Here is a 15,375-nt window from a genome sequence, read left to right on the forward strand (position 1 = left end):
ATACTGATGAAAAAATATCACTTTATGATAAAAGCTTCAAAAATATTTCTATATTAGTCCATTTTTCATTATTAAAATGAAATAACCTGAGACTAAGTACTTACAAAGATGATGTGTTTATTTAGCTCATAGTTTTGGATGCTGAAAGTTTGAACCATAAAGGGCTTGTCTCTGGTGGGGGGGCCCCTTACTACATCACCACTTGGCAGATGGCATCACAAAGGCAGGAAGAGGTGGGAGAGGGAGGAACCCATGGGAAGCCAGAGCAAGGGGACTGGGCCAGTCTTAGAACTTCTCACTAGTCCCCAATTCTTAAAGAAATATTACCACCACCATACCAGGGACTAAGCTCCCAACATCTGAACCCTTGAGGGACACTGAAACCATGACCAAACCCATAAAATGGATCTTTCTTCTTCAGTGCTGCAGGAGCTGAAAAGTGGCATCCTTTTTCTTGCCATCTGACCAATTTCCTGATGTTCTTATCACTAGCTGTTTTCTCTCTTGTAGTGTCTAGTCCTATTACTACTACGTACTTCCCATCTAATTTCATATCTTGGAAGTCTGAGTCTGTTTTGTTTTTCTTTGATCTTTTTTAGACTGTTCTATTTTGCTTAAAGCTAAATTGATTTTCATTCCTTTCTACAAACACATTTTAAAACTGCTTTTAGTTCAGTTAGCAGTTTTTCTGAGGACTTGGCTTTCTCATGTCCTCCATGAGTATTTGTTTCTTTGGTCAAACAAAGGAACTCGAGAAAAGGTAGGCAAGTTGCTCTACCACTGAGCCACAACCCCATCACGGCCAGTAGATTCTTATCTAGTAGTCTTGTTAACTAGCTTTTTATTGAGAAAGCAATAAATATCCAAACAATGTAAGAAGGATATGAATGGGAACATTTTTCTCCTCGTTCTGTTTCCTCTAAATTTTCCTTAGTTATTTTTAAAATTAGTTTATCTTTTCAAAATATTTTATTGATCACTGTCCTCTTTCTTAAATAACAAGTTTTTCCTATTCATACAGTCTGTTTTAGTCATCTTTTGTATCATTGTGACCAAAAGACCAGATAAGAATAATGTAGAGGAAGTTTGTTTGGGACCTCAGTTTCAGAGGTCTTAGTCTGCAGATGGCCTGCTCTGTCGCTCTGGCCCTGGGAAGCAGAAGGGCACGGCAGAGGAAAGCAGATCAGATCATGCCCACAGGAAGCAGAGAGCTCTGCTCACCAGGACCCAGATACAGACCCACTGAATGCATGCCACAAGTGACCTGCCTTCTCTAGCCACACGCTATCTGTCTTTACTTAACACCCAGTTAATCCATATCCGCTGAATAGATTAAGGCTCTCAAACCAAATTTCACCTGTGAACTTTCTTGTGTTGTCTCTCTCATGAGCTTTTTTGGAGGCACCTCATATCTAAACTATAACACATACCTTTTTTATGATCATTTCATACTCTTCATATTTTACTTAAAAATAAAACTTACATAACTTATTAATATATTTAAAGCTTTTTCACTTTAATAACTAATAAACTTTAGTATACAAGTATTAGAACATCACATATCCATAAAATATGTACATAAAATATTTGCATGAAATTTTATGCTTTTATGATCAGTTAAAACATTTACTTACTTAGAAATATTATTTATGAAAACACCCAATTTCTTCTAAAATACTTATATAATGTTCTATTACTATATTTTTGCTATTATAATTATCATGGCTAAAGAGGTTAAGGACAGACAGGGAGAAAGACGGCAAAGCTCACAATGAACTAAAGACATGATTTGGGTATCATCCTACTTTATATACAAACAGAGATGAAAAATTGTGGTATGTATGTGTAATAAAGATTGTAATGCAAAAAAAGTACACGTATAAATATATGAATTGGCATGAACCTACTTTATATACAAAGATATGAAAAATTGTGCTCTATATGTGTAATAAGAATTATAATGCATTCAGCTATTGTGTACTTAAAAAATGAAATCAAATAAATAAAATCCCTCCTTATTAAAAAATAACACACACCTTTTTATATCTTGCTTTTTATCAGCTATGTTCTATCTTGAATGTTTTTTAGATATAAGTACATATAAGTTTATTGCATTATTTTTTAAAAATTTGTCTAAATTAGTTATATATGTCAGTAGAATGCATTTTTGACACATCATACATAAAGGGAGTATAACTTTTCATTCTTATTGTACATTATATGCACATAGAATAATGTTAGATTCATTCTCTTTCCTACCCCAAACCTCTTGCCTTGCCTTCACTCCCCTCTAATCCATAATAAGTCTGTTCTTCCCTAGCCCCATCCCCTTATTGTCAACTAGCATTCGAATATCAGATAAAACATTCAGACTTTGGTTCCTTGGGGTTGACTTATTTTGCTTAGCATGCTATTCTCCAGCTCTATCCATTTGCTGGCAAATGTCATAATTTCATTCTTCTTTAAGGCTAATATTCCATTGTGTATATATAACACATTTTCCATTCATTTCTTGAAGGGCACCTATGTTGGTTCAATAATTTAGCTATTGTGAATTTAGCTGCTATAGACATTGATGTGGCTGTGTCAATATAATATGCTGGTTGTAAATCCTTTGGGAATAAACCAAGGAGTGGGATAACTGGATCAAAGGGTGGTTGCATTCCAGTTTTTCTGAGGAATCTCCATACTCCTTTCCAGAGTGGTTGCACCAATTTGCAGTCCCACCAGCAGTGTATGAGGGTACCTTCCCCCCACATCCTTGCCAACGTTTATTGTTGTTAGTATTCTTGATGATTACCATTCTGAATGGAGTGACATGATATCTTAGAGTAGTTGTGATTTGCATTTCTCTTAATTGCTAGAGATGTTGAACATTTTTTCAAATATTTGCTGATTGATCGTATTTCTCCTGTGAAGTCTTTTCAGTTCCTTAGCCCATTTATTGATTGGGTTTTTTTAGTGTAAGTTTGAGTTATTTTTTGATAGTTACAGAATATTCCATTGTGTGACTTTTATAGGATTAATTCCCAATTTGGTACGTTTTCTTTAAAACAGTCTGTGGAAATTATTTATAATACTACCTCTTGAGAAAGTATGGGCCTATCTGTAGTATAAATTTCCACATCTTAGAATTCCAGGATTCAGAGGCAATTACATTTGAAGTGTTTATAGAAACTACAAAGAAATCAGACTTTTTATAGCGAATTGGGAGTATAAGTGGGTGTTCGACTGATTTAAATCCTGCAGGTTTGCAAGAACAAGCTAGGCCTCTTTGTATCACTCAGGCATATGGCATCTAGATACTGGCACCTAAGTACTTCTGGTGGTCTGTGGTTTCAGCAGTTACTGGTCCTTAGAGGCATGACCTCTGATTTGCCAACTCTGTATTCCTCTCTATATATCTTTAGAGAATAAGCTTGTTCATTAAATAAAAAAATGAAGAAATAATACACTTTCTCTGAACTTTGAAAGTCTGTTTAAAATATTCTGTATGCCAGGTGTGATGACATGAGCTTGTAGTTTCAGCTACTTAGGAGGCTGAGATAGGAGCGTTGCTTGAGCCTCAGGGTTCAAGACCGGCCTGGGCAAGAAAGTGAGACCCCTACCTCAAAAAAATTAAACAAAACCAAAAAAACCCCAAACTTGATAGGCTTAATGTGTTCTTATATTAGCAAATTACTTGTCTTTGTAATTTATGTCAGTATTGTATTATCAATTGATTGCTTCATTTTTTTTTTTTATCAGAAAAAGGTTCTTTGTGCAGTGGATATTTCTGTAGTTGCTTTTTTGAGACTTAATTTTTAATTTCCCTTTTAGAATAAACAATTATCTTAACTCTGTCTTTAAAAAACAGTCCTGTCTAATGTAATCATTACTTTTGTATTCATCAGTAAAATAGCACTAAATGGAATTAGGATGCTTTATGCCATGATATTTGCCTTCCTCATGGGCTTACTATAAGAATTATGAAAAATAACAAAGCATCTAGCTGAATAAATATCTGCGATGTCATAGATTCATGATAAATATGTCTGGTCTCATGTTAAATATAGAAAGATAATTTGGCAGAACACGCTTTTTAAAAATCTAATTTCTCACAGGTGCTGCTTACAGCTGATAACAGATAAGCCTACTGCCATACAAGAGGAACTAGACCTTATCCGGGCCCTTGGATGTCTTGAAGAATTTGGGGTAAAGATTCTGCCTTTGCAAGGTGAGTTTTTTTGCTTAATATTGCATTGTTAGTAACTTGTTTTGTGCCAATTTATTAGTGTCTCTTTTTAGTTTTTGAAACCACAAGTATCTTTGGCCATTTAGTCCATTAGCAGTAGATTCTACATATTCTCTTATTTTTCCAGTGAAATCTCAGTGGAAACCCAAATAAAAAAATAAATTCAACATTTAACCATAAATTTATTTTTTAAATTCACATTTGCAGACTTTTAAAAAAATATTAGTAATAGAGCAGTGATGCTACCTATAAAGTAGAATTTGGGAATTATAGATGAATATTTCAGATTTACATTAGTTTTTAGTATATAGCTTATTCTGAATTTTGTTTCATTTCATAGATTTGATTATTTCTTTTTGTACTTGATGTAGAAAATTGTTTAAGTCAATTCTAAGTTTTGTGTAGAGTTTAGTTAATTAGCATTATTTTTTCATAAAGCTGAAGTTCTGGTGCCTAAATGTAAAAGGCCTTAAGGTTCCACTCAAAAGAGCTTCCTCACACAGACATGTGTCTCTTCTACTTTATGCTATGAGCACAGTGCCCAGCTCACGATGACCTGGACCTTAGCTGACCTAAGCTGATAAGTGGAAGGTAGATTTTCAGTTGCTTCAAGCCCTAGATCCCAATGCCTTAAATGAAGAGGGTGTTTGGCTCTTAGGGGTGTGCTTGGCTGGCTTCCCTGGCTGGCCATGTGTTCTCTTTTTTTAAAAAAAAATTATTCATTCTAATTTGTATATATGACAGCAATTCACTTCATATTACACATATGACACAATTTTTCGAGTCACTGATTTACACAAAGTATTATCACACCATTCATACATGTACTTAGGGTGGTGATGTCTAACTCACTCCACCATCATTCCTACCCTCTTGCCCCCTTCCCTTCCCCTCCCTCTCCTTTGCCCTGTCTAAAGTTCCTCCATTCCTCCCATGCTCACCCCCCTATTGCCATTACCAGTGAACATCTTCATATCAAAGAAAACATTTGTCCTTTGGTTTTTGGGGACTGGCTTACTTCACTTAACATTGTATTCTCCATCTATTTACCTGCAAGTCCCTGTTTTTAATTCTGAAAATCGTTGGAATTTGGGACTGGGAGGAGGTGTATAGTGGAGTTCCCTCCATCTGTGTGTTGGTATGTTTACACAATAGATGTCACCTTTGGATAATAAGGCCTTGTTGTAAGTTCCTTGGTGTCTTTTGTCTTCTACAGTATTAGGTTGACTGGACCTCAAGGGATCTGAATCTCGAGCAATCTTATATTTTCATATGGGCCTAAATTTCTGCTTCTCAGACAATAGACTTCAAAGAATATTATTGTTACTTTTAGTATCTTTGGAAGAGTATTTGTATATAATTATAAATATCCTGTAGCATCTTAAGTATATGTAAGCTGATTATTAAATCAGTAGAAAATTATATTCAATTGTAGCATTAAATCAGTTTTGAAGCTCAAAATCTTTTAAAATTGTGAAGATTAATCAGTTACTGAAACAGCATTTTCTGTTTATTCTAAAATGTCTTAAATCATTAACTCCTTCCCCCTTAAACATTTAATTTCAGTTTTCAGTTAGGGAAGAGTTTGGAGCACAATGAAACTTTTACTCTGCCTTTATCCCTCGTGAGGTTATACTGTAGCATCGCTCTGTGCTTGTGCACATGGTACTTCAGTAATTAAACAGGATATAGAGAAACTTTTTATTGTTCCACATATGCTATTGAACTTTAAAATGTTGAGCCCTGATTTTCTGTGGGTAATCCAATAGCAATACTTTGGCTTGTAATATTTATTAGCTTTATTCGCTACTGAGTTTAAATATTTACAACCAAATCCACTAATCTGTAGCTTCTGAAAAATTTCAAATCAATTTGAAAAATTTAAATTTAAAATTTTTCTATTAGAACGTTTGTCAGAAAACCCATGAATCCCATAAGATGGAGACTATTGGTACTACCTAAATTATAATTAAAAAAACAGTGAAATAGCATGTAACAGTAGTTCCATATGTTTGAGTCCAAGAAGTATTTGCATGTGTACATGCATGTATGTTCTTTTCCCTGTAATTTGGGTGTTTTGATTTTTGTATTTGTTTTATTTGAGTGTATTTGTTTTTTACTATTCAAGTGAGTGGTACTTGGATATTTTAGTTGTTCCCTGAGTTACTTCTGTCACAAGGGAAGTCAGTGTTTGACTCACAGCATTGTGATTCTGCTTAGCTGGTTCTGCCATTTTTTTGGTAACTGTGGGCAAGTATCTTTATCTTAGTGTTTTTTCCCCCCCATTATTTGCCAAAGGGAGATACTGATAAGTACTGCAAGAATTATTTAAAAGGAGTAAGTGGGGGCTGGGGTTGTGGCTCGATAGTAGAGCGCTCACCTAGCACGGGCGAGGCCCTGGGTTCAATCCTCAGCACCACATAAAAATAAATAACTACAACTAAAAAATTAAAAATAAAAAAAGGAGTAAGTGGATACATTTCTAGGCCTAGGATGTGGTAAGGCTGTACAAAATATCAGTTATCATTTTCATTATTTTGCTTTAAGGCATTTTATAAATGATCATAGAATTAGTGTGGTCTTACCCGCCTTATTCTCCCTCCCATCTTTCTATTCATTCAGTTTGCCTTCCTGCCTTTGATTCTTCTCCTACCTTCAGCACTCAATTCCCTTTTCCTTCTTATTCCTTCTATTTTGTAAACATTAATTTATTAATGGCACATTGAAAATAAGAGTCACATCAGTGTCACATGAGTTTAAATCTGGTTCAGCTGCTTTGATAAGGCCTGTGGCAATAATGTCTGTGAGCTTCACCTTTCTTGGATGAGTGTAAAAATAGAACATTACCTAAATAGTCCTAAAAGGTATATTCTAAAACACGGAGGAACCTTCCATTAGTGGATTCCACAATCCATAAGCGTTTCTGTCAATGTTGGTAGTGATAACAGCAACAATTTATATTTATTGAGTGACTTTTATGTTCCAAGTACACTTACATATATCCAGTAAGTCTCAAAAAATACCCTATAAGATAGTGATGATTACTTTTCCAGTTTTCAAATGATAATCTTTCTGTGCCTTGACTTTTAAGTAACTTGGATAGGGTCCAAGAAATAGAGCTAGAATTCAAATCCAGGTGGTATGGCTCAAGTACCTGCTTTTGCAAACAGTAGACACAATTTTATTGGTGAAGAGATGCAAAAGTAAAAGTTGCTTTGGGAAAGGGACGGACTTGTCGTCTTTCTCATTGAATCCTGCATGTTTGTACCTTTCTGGCTGATAAGAATTCAAATTTGAGCTCTAGCAATGTCACAAGTAAGTATGTGTGTGTTGGCGTTTTCATATCATTCATGAGTGAATAATGGACATTGTCCATTCCTCAAAGTGATGTGACTGCCAGGTAGGTAGCTGGTCAGTAAAATGCTTTTTACATTTGAGTCCTGTGTATGTATGCTTACAGTAGTTTAAATATATATATATATGTATGTGTATGTGTAATATATATATGTATCTGTATATGTGTGTGTGTAGCTGTGTGTGTGTGTATATAATCTGTGTGTGGCTGTGTGTGTAGCTGTGTGTGTGTGTCTGTATATAATCTGTGTGTGTATAATCTGTGTATAGCTCTGTGTGTATAATCTGTGTATAGCTCTGTGTGTGTGTATAATCTGTGTATAGCTGTGTGTGTATAATCTGTGTGTATAGCTGTGTGTGTATAGCTGTGTGTATATATAATCTGTGTACATCTGGGTGTGTGTATCTGTGTATCTGCGTGTGTGTGAATATATATATCTGCGTGTGTGTATCTGTATATATCTGTGTCTGTATCTCTGTGTATATATATCTACGTGTGTGTATCTGTATCTGTGTGTGGGTATGTATTTGTGTCTGTCGCTGTGTGAGTGTATATATATCTCTGTATGTGTGTATATGTGTATGTGTGTCTATATGTGTGTGTGTATATCTGTGTGTATATCTGTGTATATATATATATCTGTATTTGGGTGTCTGTGTGGGTGTGGGTATCTGTGGGTGTGAATGGGTATCTGTGTGTCTCTGTTGTCTCTGTGGGTGGGTATCTGTGTCTCTGTGTTGTGTCTATGTGTGGGTGGGTGGGTATCTGTGGGGGGGGTATCTGTGGGTATCTGAGTAGGTGGGTGTATGTGTATCTGTGTGTGTATCTCTGGGTGTGGGGGTGTGGGTGGGGGTGTGTGTGTGTTGGGGGTGTGTATCTGTGTGGCTATCTGTGGGTGTATATGTATGTGTGTACATGTACGTGTGTGTACATGTATGTGTATCTGTGTATCTCTGTATCTCTGTGTATATATCTGTGTATATATGTATAGGTATTTTTTGAGATATATTTGTGAGATCCACAGGAAAAGGTTATACATGAATATATTCTTGTCAGTATGTTGGCTTCATTTTGGAAATTACAAATGGAATCAAACACCCCTTCTTGGACAGATGATAATATCTAAGGCTTGTACTTAGTTAACTGAGAAATAGCATTTGAAATATAATCACATTCGAAGGTCAGCGTTAATTGTAGTGTAGTTATTGCCCAGAGATTCAGAAAATGGATAAATAATGAAAAATGTGATTTGAGCATGGTAATTGCAGTCTATTAGAATCCTGATCTCCAAATTTATTTCATATGTTTGAAATAATAGTAGAATGCATTGCTTAGGGTAACAAGGAGACAACAAAACTTGACCCTTCATCAAAGGGAAGGTTCAAGGAAATGATTTTTTTTTTTTTTTTATTGTTTGCAACTTCAGTTTTCTACTTTGCTTTTAATTGCTAGGGAGAGGCTGGTCATAGTATCAAAGGGGCCTACTAAAGTTAAAGCTAGAGCTTCTCTAAGAACACACGAATGTGTCAACAAGTCCATAGATGCAGCCATGAAGCCCCCCAAGTTTTACACATAGAATGTCAATGTCTGTAGTGAGTGTTTTGAAAAGCAAATGGAAACATGTAAAAAGTTATGTTACTAATCTAGGAAAAAAAAACCTGTTAAAATAGTAGTGGGTAATTAGGACAAAAAACTCACATTTTTTATACTTAAATTATATAAAAGTTTAGCACAGTCTAGCCAAAAAAAAAAAAAAACATGTTACAGTAAAAACTCAACATGTGCTAACAGGCTTGGTTCCTGCCCACAGTCCTGCCTACTGTGGCATTTCTGTGGTAGAGGGACAAGGTCAGAAGTGGAATTCCATGATCTGTATAGCTTTTGCTCAAAAGTGGCGTAGATCACTTCCACTGAGGTTCATTTTCTGAATAAGTCACAGGTCAAGTCTAATGTTAGGAGTTTGGGATGTAGAATAATTGCAGTGGATGGTTAGGAATAATAATCTACGAAAGCTATATTCAGATAGGCACATAGATACTGACCACTAGGACTGCAAAAGTTAACTGAAATTTACACTTACCTTATGTTTTACAACAATGGTCACAACAAGCTTATTACACCAGCATGGCATGCGCACGCGCGCGCGCACACACACACACACACACACACATAGATACATTCATCTTTTTTCTTGTTTTTTGTTTTGGGCAGTACTCGGGAACAAATCCAAGTCTCATACATGGTAGGCAAGCACTCTGTCACTGACTTATACATGTATGTATGTAAAGGCTAGGGATATATGTATTTATACATATTTATATGTGTATATGTATTCATACATATAAGTGTATATATTTACATATGTATGTTTTGAGGTGAGAGTTTTGCTCAAGTGGAGAGGCTGGCTTCAAACTTGGTAATCTCGTGTCTCAACCTCTCGAGTGTCTGGGATTGTAGGCATGTGCCACAATACCCAGTGAAATATCTATCTTTAAAGAGCTTGAACTTGAAACACATGCCAAAGTATTTATGGATAAAAGAACATGATGTTTGCAACTTTTTTTCAAATAGTTCAGAAGAATGTAGGCGTGTGTTCATATTTGTGTGTGTATATATATATTTGTGTGCATGTGTGTATTTTTTTCTGGGTGGATACGGCAGGGGAAGGGAGGGAGTACATGTATGATTGTGTATATGTGTATGTGAACAGAGCAAGTTATTATAATTGGTTGATCCTGGCATAGAGTGTAGAGGAGTTCTTTGTACCATACTTGCAATTTTTCTGTAAGTTCAAAATTAAGTCATAATCAAAATATACAAAATAAAAGGCCCATTTCAAAGAAAAAAACACTACTTTTTTTTTTTTAAATCTAACCAAGCTTTATGTGTCCTCCCACCCACTTAGAAGAACTTTTAAGAAATCGGGATACATAGGGAATAGCCATGAGTTTAGGAATGGATAACGATTGTAGTGTGGACAACATTTATGGAGTTGGGTTGACTTTATTCATATCCCATCACTTTTTTGGTGAGTTTCACGAAAGCGCTTAACCTTTTGGCACCTCATTTTTTTCCATTGAGAAAAATAATGGTAATGATTGTACGGTTCTGATAGGTAGGGTTAATATGCACAAAGCACTTACAGCAGTGTCAGGGGCATAGTTCTTACCTATTTCTTTTAGATGGTGTTACATTTGTTACAGCTATTGGGGGTTGACCTCCTAGGCAGTGTGGGGCTCCTTAAAGGTTGACATCTGTACTCTAAATAAGCATTGTATATTTCTAGAGCACACTTTGTTCTCTTTAACACCAAAGTTTTTTTCTTTGTGTTCATTTCTTTATGGTATGAATTGGTTGGATCAGATGCGTTTCATTTTCCTAATGTCTGTTAAGTGAGAGGATTTGGCTTAACCGTAGAATAGTATGTCCATTGAGGACTCCTGCCTTCTATACCAATGTGATGTGAACTTAGAAAATGGATATTTGGAATCTGGAATGGGTGTTGGGGAATTAGGTCAAGGTGAAGGGACTGGTATGATAGGAAGGATGAGAGGTATTCAGAGACAAATACTGCCTATTTAAAAGTTCTACATCCTGACATGATTCTTGAAAAGATGACATGATTTTCTGTCTTCAGAATGACAGGTCAGGGCCATGTTTTAGAAGTTTGGCTATAAGGAAAATATCCATGTTGTACATTAGTCATTTGGAACAATAATAATATTGTTTTATTAATATGTATTTTACTTAATTTTTGCTGATCTGGAGACTAGCAGTGTTCATTTTGTTTGATTGCCTTTTATTAGGAATGTGATGACACCCTTTTGTGATGTCCCTAGTTGCAAGTCTTTAATACGTATTTCTCTTGTAGTGCGATTGTGCTCAGATAGGATCAGCCTCATCAAGGAATGTATTTCCCAGTCTCCCATGTGCTACAAACAATCTGCCAAGGTTCTAGGCCTTGCTGAGTTGCTGAGGGTTGCAGGTAAGTCTTTTGAATGCTAAATTCTAGAATAGGTTTCTGTGTCACACTTGACATCATCTTAGGTAAACATCAGGATACATTATTTTAGGTTTGAGTTTATCTTTTGAGTAAGGATTAGTGTTTCCTAGAAAGATTGGCATACTATAGAGATGTGTATCTGCACTGAACTGCTAAAACCATCATCTGTCCTTTAAATGAAGAAAGGCTTATTCACAGTGCCACTGAGTGAGAGCTGGGACAGAAGTCAGTATTACCATTTATATCCAGAACACACAAACATAGAGCCAGCCAGCCTTCATTAGTTCACTTCAGTGTCCAACCATAGTTTTATTGTATCTGAAAAACTGGTCAGAAACTTGGATTTACTATTTGTTAGTGTTCACAGTCTGGCCATGAAAATCTTATTCCTGGGTTTTTCATTTTTTCTTCAGTGTATTCTGAATAAATACAAACATTTCAAGAGTGTTACATAGAGAATAGTTTTTTATTAAGTGTCATGTATTTATTACAGGAAAACTTAGATATTGTTCCACTTTCAGGATTATGTGTTAGTGTTACTAAAACACCATCGTGTTGCTTTACTATTAATAATCTTATGACTTACTGCTACACCATTTCTTTTTTTAAAATAATCTTTTTAGACCAGGTTGGGTCTTACATTCTTTAAAAAAAAAAAAAATCAGTGAAGCAGAGAGGTTTTCAAGTATTTTATCTTATTTAATCTTATAAGTTTTCATAAATGATATATTTTCCCCTTTTTCAAAGGAAATTAAGGATCACAGAAGTTAAATATCTTACTGTGCAAGGTTAAACAGCAGACTGTATATTTGGAGGAAAGTCATTTTGATTCTGTTTCATGTTTCCTTAAGTAGAGTGGTCTTCTTACTAGAGTCTTTTAAAACTTTTTTGTAGTTTTGACTGTTAGATTTCTACAGGAACAGTTGTTAGCCATTTTGTTCCGTAAAAAAAAAAATGGTTTGAATTTGTACTAGTCTAATCAGGCAATTTAAAACTCATGAATTGCTTATTTCTGGAATTTTTCATTTAATATTTTAAGACTTTATTTGACTTCAGGTAATGAAAATGTGGAAAGCAAAATTGCAAATAAGGAAGGGTTATGTTAAATAACTGAGAGCAGCTGATAGTCAAAGGGAGGGACATTAAGCTTCATATTTGGAAGGGAGCATAAAAGTATTTCAGATAGCTGGTACCTCATCATGCCATCATTAGTTTTCTTTCTTCAGACTAACTATCCAAGTTATTTAATAGATTTCTAGTTTGAACACACTCCAGGTTGTTCTTACTAAGAATTATCTTGTTTAAAAAATATTTTTTTAAACATTCTTTCCTGGCCCATTTAGTTTCTCATATCAAAACCAGCTAACAACTTTGGACATCAAAATTATTGTTTGACCCATCTTCATATAAAAGTTTATATTAACAACAATAAATTCTCACTTTATGGTTTTATACTTACTATGGCCCTTAGAGTTATGAATCTCATTTTGGAAGTAAAGAAAGGCGAATAGAGAAGATAAATAATTTATTGAGGATTTTTACAGTTCAGTTTTACTTTAAACCTTTGCCCTTATTTGTTTTTCCCTTTGTTACATTTTTTAATAGTACTCACTATACCGTATTATACCTCATTTCATTCACTTAATTTTTGCAGTTGTCTGGCTGTTCTTACAGAAATTATCAATTGCTATCATGTTTCTTGATTTGAGATCAGACAATAATGCAAGAAAGAGGAAAGTATTCAAGAGACGAGGTTATAAATAAGAGAATAAGTAGCTCACATCCCTGGCCTGTTAGTCATGGTTTAACCAGAGAAGCAGAACCTGTAGGACTTTATTATGAGGAATTGACTTTTTGTACTTTGAGGATTGGCTAATCAAGTTGGAAATATGCAGTGCAGTCAGTCAGGAAGAGATCAGGAGCAGGGTGGAACTGTATGAGCATAGGCTGAAATTGTTACCCACTGGTGGAGTTTCTCTCTTCCTGGGGATCCTCTGCATCTTAAAGGCCTTTTCACTGAATCCGTCACCTATCAAGATCATGAGGGCCATAGACTTTTCACTTAAAGTCAGCTGATGATGGGGGCTTTAATTATCTTGGAAGCACCTCACCACACTGAGGTTAGTGTTCATAGTCCGGCCATGAAAATCTTATTCCTGGATTTTTCACTTTTGCTTCAGTGTATTCTGAATAAACACAAACATTTCAAGAGTGTTACATAGAGAATAGTTTTATTATCATTATTATTAAGCGTGTTGTATTTATTACAGGAAAACTTACAGATATCGTTCCATTTCCAGGAATACGTGTTAGTGTTACTAAAACACACAATGGTGTTGCTTTACTATTAATAATACTACTCAATGCTACACCATTTTTTAAAAAAATAATCTTTTTAGAGCAGGTTGGGTCTTATATTCTTAAAAAAAAATCATTGAGGCACAAAGATTAGGACACATTCTAAAGGCATCTGTTCTCAAAGAGCTAAATTCTGTTAGAGGATGTTAATTACTAAGAGTAATCACAATAAATTGGTTTTAAGAGTGGAAAAGTAAAGGAGAGTGTGGTTTGAAATGAGTCTTGTATTTTATAAGAACAAAATTGTTGAGATTCCGAAAACCACACCCCGAAGTGTGATGCCTTGGTACTGTGATTGGGGAACAGTGGGAAGCAGGATGCAGACAGGTTTTCTCTCAGGTCCTCTTATCAGATTAAAGGTGGATCACGGAAAGATGTATCCCAGAAAGAGATGAAAGGTCAGCAATCTTCCAGACAGGCTTGGCTACTGGAGGGCTCCTGGCTGAGAGATTTCATTTGCATAATAACAGACTTCCTTCACCATGGATTTTTCTCCCCTCAGTTTACTGTGGATTTCTTCCTGTCATTCTCACAGAATCTGTCTCCACCTCTACCAAGGAACTCCAAGCCCCTTTTTCTTCTAGTAGTTCAGGATGCTATAAAAAGTCCCATCATCTGGTCCTTCTTTGAGTCTCATACTTGTGAGTCTTGTCATTACGTACACATGTAATAAGTGGCTTTTCTCCTGTTAATTTATCGTCAGTTTCTGACACTCAAATTATTGAACCTTCAGAGAGTAAAGGAAGTCTAAAATGCACCTTGAGAAAGAGTTAGGGTAGGAAGTGAAATCCAATTTGGCTTCTAAGAAAGGTCTTGGGAAAATAATTTGAGATCTTTATATTAACATGAGCTGAATTTTCATACGTGTTCTTAGACTCTGAAAACTCACTATGGTAAGTAAAAGATTAGTACTATCTGTGAAACTAATATATTAGCTCTGCATTAGTGTAAAAATATACATACATGCAGAAGTTATGTAGTTATGAATAATTCCCAGAATAATTATTTCTAGAATAATTAAAAGTAAAGGTTTATGTTCAAATTTAAATGGGTTAAGCATTCAGAAGGAAAACATGGAAGGTTCTTTTGAAGATTTTGATACTGGTAGGAGTAGAAGTCTCTATAGCTGAATTCTTAAACTCCCTTGGAGGGGTTTTAACAGCAATTAAGAGTGTAGGGAGTCTCTGCTTTAGTCACATAACATAAACTCAGATAAGGTTACTTTCTGCCTCTTTTCTAGCTCAACTTTTTTCCCCCCTCTAAAATAACTTCTATGGCAAAGCTGATTCCTTCACTTCCTAATTCTTAGACATGAGACTTATGTGAACCATCCTCTTAAATGAAATCTCGATGGATTTATTTTTGGAATAATTTGAGTACATTAGTATGTGTTGAAGACAAAAAGTATGCCATCCCAAAATATGT

At 35.2% G+C, this 15,375-nt stretch overlaps 1 protein-coding gene across 1 annotated transcript in view; it reads left to right on the plus strand.

Annotated features, from left to right (window-relative positions):
* Positions 1-15,375, plus strand: part of Nbas (NBAS subunit of NRZ tethering complex) — a 351,187-nt gene that overhangs the window by 172,126 nt on the left and 163,686 nt on the right. Inside the window, 2 exon segments of the mRNA XM_048804961.1 lie at positions 4,018-4,216; positions 11,461-11,574. Coding sequence (XP_048660918.1) covers positions 4,018-4,216; positions 11,461-11,574 — 313 coding nt within the window.

This window comes from Marmota marmota, unplaced genomic scaffold, assembly GCF_001458135.2.
Source record: "Marmota marmota marmota unplaced genomic scaffold, marMar, whole genome shotgun sequence".
NCBI lineage: Eukaryota > Metazoa > Chordata > Mammalia > Rodentia > Sciuridae > Marmota > Marmota marmota.